This window comes from Schistocerca americana, chromosome 6 (assembly GCF_021461395.2).
Source record: "Schistocerca americana isolate TAMUIC-IGC-003095 chromosome 6, iqSchAmer2.1, whole genome shotgun sequence".
Lineage (NCBI taxonomy): Eukaryota > Metazoa > Arthropoda > Insecta > Orthoptera > Acrididae > Schistocerca > Schistocerca americana.
In genome coordinates this window covers 344,944,349-344,958,386 of record NC_060124.1, presented here as the reverse complement: position 1 = coordinate 344,958,386, position 14,038 = coordinate 344,944,349, and the positions used below count along the sequence as shown (strand labels likewise).

At 37.9% G+C, this 14,038-nt stretch overlaps 1 protein-coding gene across 5 annotated transcripts in view; it reads right to left on the bottom strand.

Moving 5' to 3' along the window:
• LOC124619254 (histone acetyltransferase KAT6A-like) overlaps nt 1–2,321 on the bottom strand; it is a 66,046-nt gene extending 63,725 nt beyond the window's left edge. Inside the window, exons 1-2 of one of the 5 annotated variants that reach the window (XM_047145518.1) lie at nt 1,895–2,321; nt 1,323–1,360 (exon numbers count right to left, since the gene is read on the bottom strand). In XM_047145518.1, coding sequence (XP_047001474.1) covers nt 1,323–1,350 — 28 coding nt within the window. In that variant the 5' untranslated portion in view covers nt 1,351–1,360; nt 1,895–2,321. Of the gene's footprint in view, nt 1–1,322; nt 1,361–1,466; nt 1,812–1,894 lie in introns of those variants that run through there. The other 4 variants (XM_047145519.1, XM_047145515.1, XM_047145517.1 and 1 more) reach the window with 4 other exon arrangements.
• Nucleotides 2,322–14,038: the final 11,717 nt, after the last annotated feature.

Sequence of the window (14,038 nt, the reverse complement as noted above, 5' to 3'; positions counted from 1 at the left end):
AAAAATGGCATTTCCAAAGATGTCAAAAAATATGCAATCAACATTTACAGTGCATACAGATAAAAATGCTGGAAATTCATATTAATGGTGTTGCTCAGAAATGGAGCAAGGGTAAATCCACATGTGATACCGTACACTACCACTGATGGTGACTGACTAGACCTACAACAATTGATGCCAGCAAATATTTCCAACACAACAGACAAGAAAACTACATTTCTAGTGACTGATGAAACAGAAGTAAAAGCACGACCAGCAAATAAATACTACACCACTTCTAATCACAAATACGAATATAAATAAATAACCGAGGGAAAAGGGGAAGGAACGGGGGTGGCCACTGTCATGCTCAGACAGAAAAAAATTATTACAAGCTTACAACAATTTATGTGGTTGCAATTAATACAATTATAGTCGCTTCTTCTAACAATCACAGATGCCATGTGAAATAAAGAATAGCTGTCAATCATACAACTCGCAAAGGAAAAACGAAAACTAAATTCGAGAAACCAAGATTCAGGTTAAAACATGCGACCACCAATCAGAAGACTATGATAATCAAGCATAACGCAAAATTTTGTAGTCGTGCTGAAAATTTGCCTGCACTAACACTACGGGCTTGTTTTAAGTTCACCAACGATTCTTTTACCATGCGAAGGGGGGGGGGGGGGGCGCAATACTGCTGACATGCAATACTACTTTACCGGTGAACACACTGTTTTAATTAACTGCATCCAGATATAACTATACTATTTGATTTATGTGTCTGTTGTCACATATACTCCAATGTTTCAGATTGTCACCTATCTACAGAAGTGGACGTTTTTTTGTTTCAAGAGGTTGTTTTCCCCCGAAGAGTGACTTTCTCAACGTTAACACTGTACATGCCACATACGAAAATGTTCACTTATCTTCCCAATGAAACTACGCACTGTGTACATGTTAATCACTGAAAAAGCAGCTAAGTAGTTATTTTTAAATAATGATTTGAATACAATACCCTTACACATTCTAAACATAAGTGATCAATCCAACAAAGCTACGTTCATGCACTGTTGACGCGAGCCAATGTCAGTCTGCTACGTGAACATTTTTCCTTCTGTTTCACCACAAATTAATTATTGATAATGCCGAGTATCGTACTGCAATCTTCGTGATTTTCATTGAATGTTTGATTCTGTTTACAGCTATGAACGAATCTCCGTTGGACTGTTCGGGAAAATTCGAATTAAAAAACAAAACAAGCTTTTAACCAGAAATAAACTACGATGATACCTCGTTAATCACTATTGCACTCGACTTCTACAACGTAAACTACTCACCAGTTTTTGATGCTGCAGGTATGTTCATGGCAAGCCTCCTACAACAGTAAAAAATATATTAGAGAGATGATTGCATACTCACCAACTCGATAAGTATAATAAAGCACACTAAACATTTCAAAAGAAGGCTAATTAAACAATCACCCGTTGCCATCTTGACTGTATAAACATGATCTTCATTATTCCTAAATCGAAGCACTGCCTACATTTCTCTTGTGCCGGCATTTGAAGCAGCACTGTTACACACGTATACAACTACCACGTTCACTTCGGCACTGCGGCCGTCAACACTCATCTGGATCAGTTACCAATTGTTTACGTCAACAAATTCCTTATACAAGCCCAAACATCGTTCCTCAACTTACGCACGTCAATCATAAAGATGTAACAAACATGGTGGTTACATTCTTCCAATGGCGTTAATCTATGGAATAGCTATCTATTCTTAACATCGGAAGTTGCGAATGGTATATCTTCCGACAGTCGAACAACTTCATGAACAAACTACGAACGTTTTAACATGACAAAAAATAATAAAAAATGCGGGAAATATGAATATATGGAAAACTTACCACGTGACACCAAAACCATTTCCACATCGAAGCGCAAGAAATAAATTTGTAGTAATATGTACTAAAACGTTCACACCGTAGTTAAAGAACTGACAACACTGTAAGTCTTACGTCACCGCTTCAGGATTAGTGTTTGTTAACGAGTGCTTAAGTAAGTACCTTGACTGATGAGTCACCGCCCACTACCACTTTCCACATACACTGAACTTATCCGCTCCTGTTCCTGAGTGTGTACTCCCATGAACCGTGGTGTACTGTGAAATGCGGCTGCAGCATGGGCTGCGGAGAGGGGGAAGTGAAAATGGTCTCTGCCTGTAAGGCCGAGATTGGCGTCACAGGCGCACCAAACACAGCCGTAGGAGCGGTAGCCAGAACCCGACTGAAGCCGAACGCCGCCATGTGCCGAGCGAACCCGAACCAAGCAGGATTTGTTGAAGACTTGGCAACAGCAGCAGCAGAGCGCCAGTTCTCTACTCCCCCCACCAGATGCACTCGTGGGTATACAGACCAAGGGAAACAGCTGTTAGTTAGCCATGAATAATTTCCAGACGACAAAAACGGAAGAGCGTTTACATAACACACATGTTGTTTTTCCTATAAGCTGCAACGAAGAGAACATCGGAAGACAAAAAGTGAGCTGAGGAACGAACTTCGTATCCCATTGCCAAATGGCAAATAATACGGCTGATTAAGCACAGCAGCACACGCGTGTGTTCCATTTATAAGAACGAGTTGGTGTTCTGATTAAGACTTCTATAACGGCAAGGACTGCCCTCAAATTACATTTCAGTCATTCTAATTTAAGTTTTCTATATCTTTTTCTAAATCTGCGCAGTCGAAAGGCAGACTTAACGAGGTGTGTCCGACTTATTCTACCATTCTTGCCTAAGCCGAGTTGGAGTTCCGTATCTAACTCTCTGACTCTCTTGATTCAATTACTGTACATGAAACGATTCGAGGTTTTGATTAGGTAACTAAATACTGCGTGCATACTATGACGACTGTTCCTGACCGATATTGTTCTCACGTTTTACGGAAGAAATAAATGACATCAAGATAAATATTCAGAACCAAACTTATCTTTATTTGTGTATTACAAGGTTTACTAGCATCGCAACAAGAGTCACCGAAATGGAACGAAATGTCCTTACGATTTTCCATGAGGTCGTTCCACAGTAGTCACACAAGTCAAAGCCTCCTCTGTTGTTTTCCATGTCCTTTCTGCACATACCATCTCATTCTCCTGTTTACGCGTAAATATTGACACCTCTGTCTGCGCCACCCTCCCCCCTCGCGCCTGCTCCCACGATAACTACCGTAATTATAAACATCACTTTCAGTTTCTCGTGGACTTGGCAAGTTGCCCGTCCGCTTCCCTCCCCTCCCGCCAGCCTATCAACTACCGCCCCTCGCTCATAATAGAAGGGATACCGGTTGCTAGGCAACCACTAACGAGATTCTACTGCCGCTCAGCGCATAAACGTACCAAGCGCCTCCGCCCAACGTTGCTTCAATGTAGCAGACGCATAAAGAAATAATGAAACAGCGCCCAATAAAGAGAGAGCTGTCACTGCACTGGCGCAATAAATATGAGTTTTTGGTCTCGTTGACAGAGGTTCTTTCTTTCATTGGAAAACATTGAGTGGATTAATTAGCCCGATACCGGCAGTGCTTGGTTTTGCACTTGGAGGAACGTGATCGGCAGGGTTCAAAGACACCCGTTAAGGGGAACCGGAATCTGGACATGGAGCCGTGCAACATGGCAGGTATCTTCTTTCTCTTGCCCCCCTAATTTTAGAAACAAGTAATAAATACTAGCGATGAGCAGGAGACACAAGAAGAATGGCGTATTTCGTTCTGTAGATCTATCGACCATCGACGGTGTACATCTAAAGCTATACCAATCGGATCACTGTAAAATATGTGGCGAAATGCACCTTATACCATATAACGTAATAAGATTCTGTTCCATTCCATTGATGGATAGAATTTGGATGAATGCAGGAGCTATATTTCGTGCTTTTTATGCATTCGCCAGTGATGAATGGTATTTGACAGTGTAGGAATTACATTTAGTAACATTATTTTGACTATGCCTGCAGTGGTATAAATGATTTTTTCACGAGATGTTAAGCACCTTTTTTATGCATCTGCGAGTTACTTTTTTAACTGTACATGCAGTGCTATAAAATAATATTTCGTGACATGGCAGACAACTTTTTTATGCATCTGCAAGTTAATTTTTTTTCTTCATTCCTTTGACAATCTCCAGAATGTCAAACAAACCTTTGCTGCCCTTTGTTGTGTATGATGTTCTACACGCCCCACTAGTAAAAACTTGGATAGCACTGTACAAAAGTTTACGCAATTTCGTTTGTAAATGAAGAGTAGTATTATAGTATTGCACCAACGGAAAGTTCATAATTTTTTGTTTTTCACATTTTCTATGGTTGGCTGGGGCTGGAGGTCAAACTGTAAAATAACTCAGAAAAATCATACTGATAGAGGAAGAAAAATCTCCTACAAAATAAAAAAAATTGGATGCTATGACTGGAGCACCACACACCAAAAACAAGGAAGGTAACACTAACTGATCAATAGAACTGTAGTACTGGTACCATCACATTGCAAATTCATGAACTGAACCATCATATACAACACCATACAAAGAATATGAACTACATTAAAGTAGAAAGATGCAACAATTAGGAACTTCAAAATTTGCACAAATAGAAAAGAAACCAACATAGACTTCACGGAGAGTACAAGCAGCTCCCTATTATTTAGCAAAATATTTTTTATTGTGCAGCCAATGAAAGAGAAGAGGTACAAGATAAAAAATATTGAATACAATGTAATCACACGTTAGTCTACAGCTACAGCAGATTTACAACAACTTAGGAGTCATCAAAAAGAAAATAACATTTAAATATTGTACCAAAACATTAAATACCTAGCAACAAAAAACTTGAAGAGCTTCTTAGTGAAATACAACCAGATGCATTATGCTTTATAGACTATATGCTAAATGAAGCAGAACTTTGCAATCTAATAATAAGAGACTGTGATCTGACTACTTATTTCTGCTGACTAAAATATAAAGGTACAGATGTTGTGCAAACTAAAATATAAAGGTACAGCTGTTGCTATATACAAGAAGAAGATCGATAGTGTACAGGATACTGAATACTGGAAATATATAAATCTTCCAGCATGCATCAGAAAAGATTCTGAAATTACTGGAATAATGAGTGAAGTACTAACAACTTTCTGATTACACATGTCACCAGGTGGTAACGTAGCAACATTTCTGAAAAAGGTAACGAAATTATTACTGAAGTTTACAACAAAGGATGTAACAAGTGGAGACTACAACACAGATATGGGTAAGGAATCAAAACACAAAAAATAATTGAAAGAAATATTATTACAGTGTAATATAAAAAAATAAGAAATGTACCTGCAAGAATGACTGATTAGAGTCAGACTGTCATTTAACGTTATCACTAATATTGAAAATAGTGAATGTGAAGCAAAAGTTCTGTAAGCAGCAATCTCTGACCATCAAGGGTAATGATACATATCTACAAAAACAGAAGCTCAAAAGCAGAAATAAAGCGAGATACGAGAGAAGTCAAGATCGTAAATCTAAAGAACACAAACATTTTAAAAATAACGTTGAGGAAAGAAGATAGGACTGAAACAATGCAAGCACAAAGCATGAATGAGATGTATGATCCCTTTATTAACACACTAATACATCACTTCAATTCAGTCTATCCCAAAATGACCTATCAAATAGAGTAAGGTCTCAACTGGCAATGGATTACCAAATAAATAATTGAACTCAGGATTAGAGTGAAGGAACTCTAACAGGGAACATGGGAGACATATAAACAGTACCAGAAATCAGGCAATCAATAACATAAGCAAAAGTCAGTTCAATAAATGCAGCCATACAAATTCAAACCACAAAAGTGAAACACAATGACACATAATGACACTTGAAGATGTAGCCAAAAGAGTTTATGTACCTGAATTTTATTAAGTGATAACTGAAAACATCACAACTACAGACAGAACAAGCATTTCACCTCACCTGGGCAGCCATCCTACCCAATGCTCTTGGAACCAGTAACGGAACTCAAGAAATAATTCAGAAATTAAAATCCAAGACGTCTGCTGGAGATAATGAAATATGAAGTCATCTAATAAAATATGTGGATGAAGAAATAATTGAATCTCTTTTGCATATAGCAAACAACCCATTCAGGGAAGGAGTATTTTCATAAAAATTAAAAATAAGAAAAGTAGTATCAATAAGAAATGTGACAAAGATAACATGAATAACCACAGACCATTATCTTTAATCTTTGATTTCTCAAAACTACTAGAAATGCTCGTGTATAGTAGGATGGCCACATTTCTCAAGAAAAATAAGATTCTGATTCCAGCAGAACATGGTTTCCAAAAAGGAAAGTCTATAGAAGTCACTACCTCAAGTCTAACAGAATCTGTTATAGATGCATTAGACAAAGGAAACTCTGTATCTGCTGTGTTTCCTGATTTGTCTAAAGCTTTGGACACAGTCATCCATACAGCACTAACTGAAAAACTATGGCACATGTAGACTTACTGTGCAATGGATAAAATAATATGTTGGTAACAGAAAGCGATATGTGACAGAATCTGGATGCAGATCTGACATCAGAAATATGAAGTGCAGTGTACTCCAAGAGTCTGTACTTAGCCCACTTCTGTTCAACCTATATATATATTTGTATTATGAAGAAAGGCCATTAGGGCCATTTTGAGCTAAAAACCAGAGTAATGCAGAACTGCCTTCTGTACTCTAAAAATATTGACTTCTCTAGCCATGTACATATATTGAACTATAATTCATTAATCAAAGGCAGTATATTACTAGAAAAATTGCAGTTGCTCATTCATATGACTACAAGAAATAAAGGTCGGTGAGAAGTATACCACATAGACTGCAAACTGCTGAAAAAGGCCCTCGATATTCGGTTGTATGACTGGTAAAGCATCTTTTTAAGAGTCTACAGGATAGTATGAGGGAAAGGACTTTGCAAACCTTATAAAGGATTATATGATGGAAAAAGAATTTTATATTGCAGAAGAATATCTGTGTAAGGGATAAGGAAAGCTGTTATTACTTGTAAGAATGTGCTGTGAATCAATTGAAAATATTGTAGTATGATGTGTGTAAACAACTTGTAGTTTGTGGTTTTATATTGTAATAGATAGGCTAAATATTTTAAGATTTTAGGCCAAGTTGACCTCTTATATATTACAAGCACAGATTCTCTACATAATGTAATCAAATGAGGCCAAGTTGACCTCTTATATATTACAAGCACAGATTCTCTACATAATGTAATCAAATGGGACCAAATAAAAATCAATCAATCAGTCCATCAATCAATCAGTCAATCAATCAATTACATTTCATCATAAATTGTACAGAACAGAATCATCTGGGCAAAAATTTGGTTCTGCCAGAAACACAAGTGGTGATTCTTTCATTTAGGCCTGTATATAGTATCTCCTGCTATTAATAAACCTGTAGTAGACAATTACGCATAAGGAGATGACACAGATGAAGAAAGAAACGACGAGCATTTCTGAAGCACCATATTTTTTAGTGATTGACTGTAGATCTGAAGATACTGAAGGTATTTTCCCAGTAGTTGGAGAAAGAAGACCACCGATCTCTCTCCACTATGTCCAGATGGTTCCCAGAAATTCAGATCAGTGACTTCAGCTTTCAGAGAACTTCTTCTTAGGATGTCTTCATGTAAGTTACATTGAAAAGAGTGTGGCTGTAATACCATGCACACTATTGAGGCTATTTCCTTTTGATTTGGTTCAGGTAATTGTGTTTTTTCCTAGGTATATTTTATTACACCTGCACTAATTGGGACAGCTTAAAAACAGCAAGTTGTAATCAGAGTATTTTGTACTACATGCAGATATATTTCTGTGCCACTCAAATTTTAAAATTCCGAAATCACTAAAATTCAAGACTTGCCATCTTAAACAAAGTAATATTGTAAAGGTATTTCTTCTACCTCCAGTAAATGTGATGATTCAAAGAAATCATGGAAATTCTGAAATTTTAATGTTTGTGATAATACCTTTAATATGTAGGCCTCTGTGGATAATGTCCTTAATGAAAGTTATTCACTTGAAGCATGTGGCAGCAAACAGTTTAAATTTCATTCACTAATTTTGCAAAGTATCTTCAGCTATGAATCAAAATCAAACTCTCAATGTATTATCAATGTGTTTGCAATGAGTGTTTCATTCAATATTCACCTTTCATTAAATTGTCAGTAATGAGATGGTTAATAATTTTGCAAATATTAATGTGTCCCACAGAACTGCTAGTAGGAAACATACACTCACATTGGAAATAACAACAACAATGGAATGAACTAATTAATACAACACCAATCATGAAATATAAAACTTAATGTGATTATGAAGCTAAAATCTTGAAAAAGTATTTAAAAGGAGAGTGTTAGTGTTCATACCTGTGTTAATAAGGGCAGATTGATGGGCGAAAATACAGGTGGTGAGGCAAACATGGATACATTCTAGTATTTGCTCAAAATATCTTGTCTTCAAGAGCTACACTACTGTTCTAAAGTACCGCCCACTCTTGATTGCACGATTGCAATGATGTTCTTTTGTCATTTACACATCTTCTATCAGAAATGTACATGTATTTACTTTTTTGGGGGGGGGGTGCCTTGCTACAATGCCTAGCAGGAATGTGATCTCATACTGCCAATTATTGCCTCAGAAGTGTTCTGTGTTAACTGAGGTTTGGCGTTTGCTAACTATGGCCTGCTGAAAGTATTGCAGATTTTTTTAAATTTTCTTCCTACTGTGCATACATGCATTTACTGCCATGGTGAAAACTCATGAATTAACCCCAAGAAAGAAAAATGGCATTGAGGTTCTAAACAAGGAAAGCTTAAACAATACTAAAACTGCAAAGTGATTCAATAGTTTGAGATCAGCTGTTAGTCGAAATCTGCAGAAGCTGATGGCCAAAGGACATATGGAAAATTTACCATGAAGTTGGAACCCACGCATTTCTTTGTCCCGAGAGAACAGAATACTTCGATTAAGCCAGAAAAACAAGACTGCTACTTCAGTTGAACTGGCAAAAGCATGGAAAGAGGCAATGGGAGTTAATTCTAGCTCATCAGTTGTTAGGAAAAGATTCTGTGTAATGGGAATGAAGGCTAGAGTTGGCAAGACAAGCAATTTTATTTAGTGCTGAAATGAGGAAAAAGGTTCTTGCATGGGCCAGACTGCACTTAAGCTGGACAAAGAGCAGTGGAGAGTTCTGGGATTTTCAGATGGAATCCCATTTTCCATGCAGAGTGAAAGACCACAGCTCATTAGCTGTGAACCCAATAAAAGGACAGACCCTGACAACCTTATGCAAACCATGAAACATGCTCCATCAGTAATGGTGTGGAGAGCAATGATATACCAAGGTGTTGGAAGGTTGTACTTTGTTCAGGGAATAATTAACAGTGATTCGGCACCCAGTGATATGCACTGCGTCTGATGTTGTCCCAAATGTCCAGTGGGTTTTCCAACTGGTTGGCTGGTTGTTTCGGAGATGGAGACCAGACAGCAAGGTCATCGGTCTCATCGGATTAGGGAAGGAAGGGGAAGGAAGTCGGCCGTGCCCTTTGAAAGGAACCATCCCGGCATTTGCCTGGAGTGATTGAGGGAAATCACGGAAAACCTAAATCAGGATGGCCGGACGCGGGATTGAACCATCGTCCTCCCGAGTGCGAGTTCAATGTCTAACCACTGCGCCACCTCGCTCGGTTTTCCAACTGGATCTGGCTCCATGTCGCACATGAAAAAGGTGAGTTTTGGTTATTTTATCTTTGTAGTACAATTTCCAGGCTTGCTGATGTAACATATCAGCCAACTCTATGATTTCGGATTCGTTCTGTCATGAGTAAACTGAGTATCAGAGAACTTCCATGGCCACGAAATTCGCTAGATTTAATCAAATTGAGAATTTGTGGTAACTGGTTGGGAAAGAGGTTCAGAAGAAGAAGGCTACAACAAAATAGGAGCAGTTGGAGGTGACATGGCATGCCACTGCACAGACATGAACATCCTATTGGTATATTTCCTCGAATTAAAATATTAGAAACAATTTGTCCTTCATCATAATGTTCACTCTCACTTGTAGACTATCCTTCTTTAATAAATATTTTAAATTTGAAAGACTAATGGGTTTTTTGAAGTCCTGTATCAAAATTCTCAGGGATATATAGTACTTTAGAACAGTAGTGTATATGTATTTGTCTGACACTAAAGGAGTTAAACCAATTTACGAAAAAAACTTGTCTCTGATGTAGACGAGTTGTGGTTAATTTAATATACTATCACAGTCTACTGACTTAGAAGGAAATATGTAATATTTTCTGCATAAATAGACATTAAAAATCCATAGAGCACTTTGGTCTGGAGTTTAGCTACTTTGACTACAAATCCAAACTACTGAGTCGCTGATTCAGTCTCAACCATTACATATTTTTTGAATAATATGTGTCATTGTGTGTGAAAACTTGTGATACAAGGAGTGACCTACATTCTGTCAACAGCCTTGTCAAAAGAATGTGAAGGAGAAAACAGATGATCAGATCAGCTTCTTGCCCTTGGGGCAGAAAACTGTGCCTAAAGCAGGAAGGTGAAACAGATATTTAGAATTCTGCCATAGGTCACAAACACTTTTTCTTCAAGATTACAATACTAAAAGACATATGTGGAATAGGCTGTGATTCACAAAGAGATATCAACTGTACTATATCATGATTCTTAAAACATTTAGGAACAAAATTAGGGCCTGTGAAGTGTACCTCATTCCAGATGCTCAAGCTACAACCCAGTAGTAATGAACAGCAGACTGAAATTCAAGAAGAAAACGAAAAAAATATATATTATATGATGAAATGGAATTCTGAAAATTAATGACAGAATGACAAAAAGATGATATTCTCTGAGGCAATAATGACTGCTCTACATAAAAACTTAGTGATTAATTCAAAAGGAGAGCAGTACAAATTAATAAAGAATAAAAAAATTACAAAAGGACACTACATAAAGGAAGCATTCAAGCTAGTGGGTGGAAGAAGAAAGTGTATGAATCTTAGGAAACAGAGAATACCAGAATTGGTGAGAGAAACATGTAAAGATATCGGAAAAGATAAAATCTAGGATAATTCGACACAACATATAGGAAAATTAAATATAACTTTGGAGAAGTAATATGTCAAGGTCTTACATGACCTGTGAAATTATGATGGAAAACCGCTTTAAATGCAGAAGAAATGGTAGACAGATAACAAGCATACATCAAATTCAATGTTCTGCACAATGAAGTGGAATTGTTCTGAAGTGTGGTGGGAGAGGGAAGTTGATGTGAAAGAAATAGGTGATCCAGTAATATGGTGACGGTTCGACAGAGCACTGAATGATGTGAGGTTAAACAAGTAAGCACCTGTCGATGACATACCTTCAAAGGTAGTGGAAATGCGAGAGCTAGGCTATAGGAGCTGGGATGTAATTTGAGATCTGTGAAACAGATGACAGTGCAAGAGCGCTGGAACAGAATTATCATCATGTTACCAAAGAAGATGCATGATAGAAAAATCTGTAACTATTGGATGATAATTCTGACTAGTAAACATCTGAACTGTTATCAGAATAATATGTATAAAAATAAACTTACCACACAGCTGACATATTAAGTTGCAGAGAGGCACGATTAAAAGACACTTACACATTAACTTTTGGCCACAGCCCTTGTCAGAAAAAGAAAGAGAATCCTACACCATTCATTCACACAAGCAAGTATATCTCACACACACATGACCACCAGCTCTGGCAGCTTGGACCACAATGTCATTAGGCAAGTGTGTTTCTCTTTTTTCTGACACACACTGTGGCCGAAAGCTAATGTGTAAGTGTCATTTAACTGTGTCTGTCTGCAACTTAATGTGTCATCTTTGCAGTAAATACCAATCTATCTTTTCCTTACATTGTTAACATTCGAATCTGGAGTTTCAGCTGTTAGTATTGAAAGCAAAAATGAAGACATAGTAAAGAAAGATCGGTTTGGTTTACGGAGGAAAAGGGTACCACAGAAACAATTTTGATATTGCTCTTAGCAATGGAAGGTAGATTCAAGATATGTACGGAATGCCTTCCTAGTACAAAGTACTTCCATACCTAGACGAAATCTTTGATAACAGAAGGTGTTATAAGATGTTAAAGTTCATAGAGGATTGGGACTAAACTACAGAGACAGACAAATAATCTAAAACATCTGAAAAACCCAAGTTAGAGTCATAGAAGCGGATAGTCATGAAGTACTCATGTTTAGAAGGCCTTAGGGCAGGGGCTTGGCTTGTTACCACAGCAGTTCAACTTGTATGTTGAATAAGCAATGGAGGAGTTATAACAATAATCCTGCATAGGTCAATGCACCGGTGTAATATTTTCAATTTGATTCCATCTCAGTGAGTCATGTATCCCTAACTAACCTTCTTCAGTAATCCTACCAGAGAAAAGGGACCTACAGTCTGATGTGGAATCCGAGCCACATTTCGTTCCTGGCAAATATTCACATCATTGACATGTGAAACCTAGGTTGAAAGTAGGCTGAAATACTCCACAGTCTGAGCAGCATTCCTTGCCATAACCTTTCAGCACTTCTCAACTAGACCAACAGACTCCAACAATGGAGTAGTTGGAAGCAAACTGTGGAAGATTGCAACAGGGACAGGCAGCAATGCTGAAATTTGCAGAGGACATAGTCCTTCTGGAGGGATATACTGAAGAATTAGATCTGTTGAAAGGAGTAGATATCATACTCAGCACAGAATATGAATTAACGACCTACATCTCTGCAAACCACTGAGAAGTGCGTGGTAAAGGGTATGTCCTACTGTAAGAGTTAGCAGAGCTTCTTCCCATTCCATTCACATATGGAGCACAGAAAGAATGATTGCTTAAATGCCTCTGTGTGCACTGCAGTTAGCTTAATATAGTTCTCATGACCTGAGTGGGAGTGATACATAGAGGGTTATAATGTACTGCTAGATTCATCACCTAAAGTTGATTCTAGAAACTTTCAAAGTAGATTTTCTTGAGACAGTTTGCATTTATCTTCATGTGCCTGTTTGTTCACTCTCTCATAGATCAAACAAACCTGGGACCATTCGTGCTGCCTTTTTTTATACCTGTTGAGCATTCCTTGTCAGTCCTATTTGGTATTGACCCCACAAACTCCAGCAACATTTCAGAATGGATTGTTTGAGTGTTTTATGTGCAGTCTTCTATCTAGACTAGTTGCATTTTCCATCTGCCACCTGCTTTACCTATGACTGAGATTATGTACATTTTATACCCCCACAATGTGTTACATCCAGGTGTTCGTATGAACTGACTGATTCTCACTGTGATTCATTGATATTATAGCCATAGTATACTACGTTTCTTCATTTTGTGTAGTGCCCAGTTCGAAATTTCTGAACGTTTAAAGCAAGTTGCCATTCTTTGTATCACTTTGAAATGTTACCAACATCTGACAGAATATTTGTGCAGCTTTTTTCAGACGGTACTTCGTTATAGATGACTGCTTCATCTGAAAAAAGTCTGAGGTTAGAGTACATGCAGGAAATGGTGGACGATGTGCAGTGGCCAGTTTTTGTCCAAAGTGCTGGCCGAGTTCATTCATTTGTTTGGCAAGGGAGGCCGATGTGCTTTTCCCCTTTTCAGCCGGTCAGCGATGAGCTGCATTGATAGAACCGAGGTGCACGCCTTGCAAGCTTTCTCAAACAATAGTATAGAAACTATTTGGTGAAAAAATTCATTCTTGCATTACTCATAGCTTTATGTGTCAGCTTTGTGATAACATGCCTTTCTTTTCTTTTCTTTCTTTTGCTTACGCCACGGTCCCGCAGCGATCACAGGGTCAGCGTGGTTAGAATGGATTTGGCAAAGTTAGTTTTTAGAGGTGGCCCGATGCCCTTCCTGCCGCCACCCTGTAACCCCTGGGACAGAATCAGTGTACCC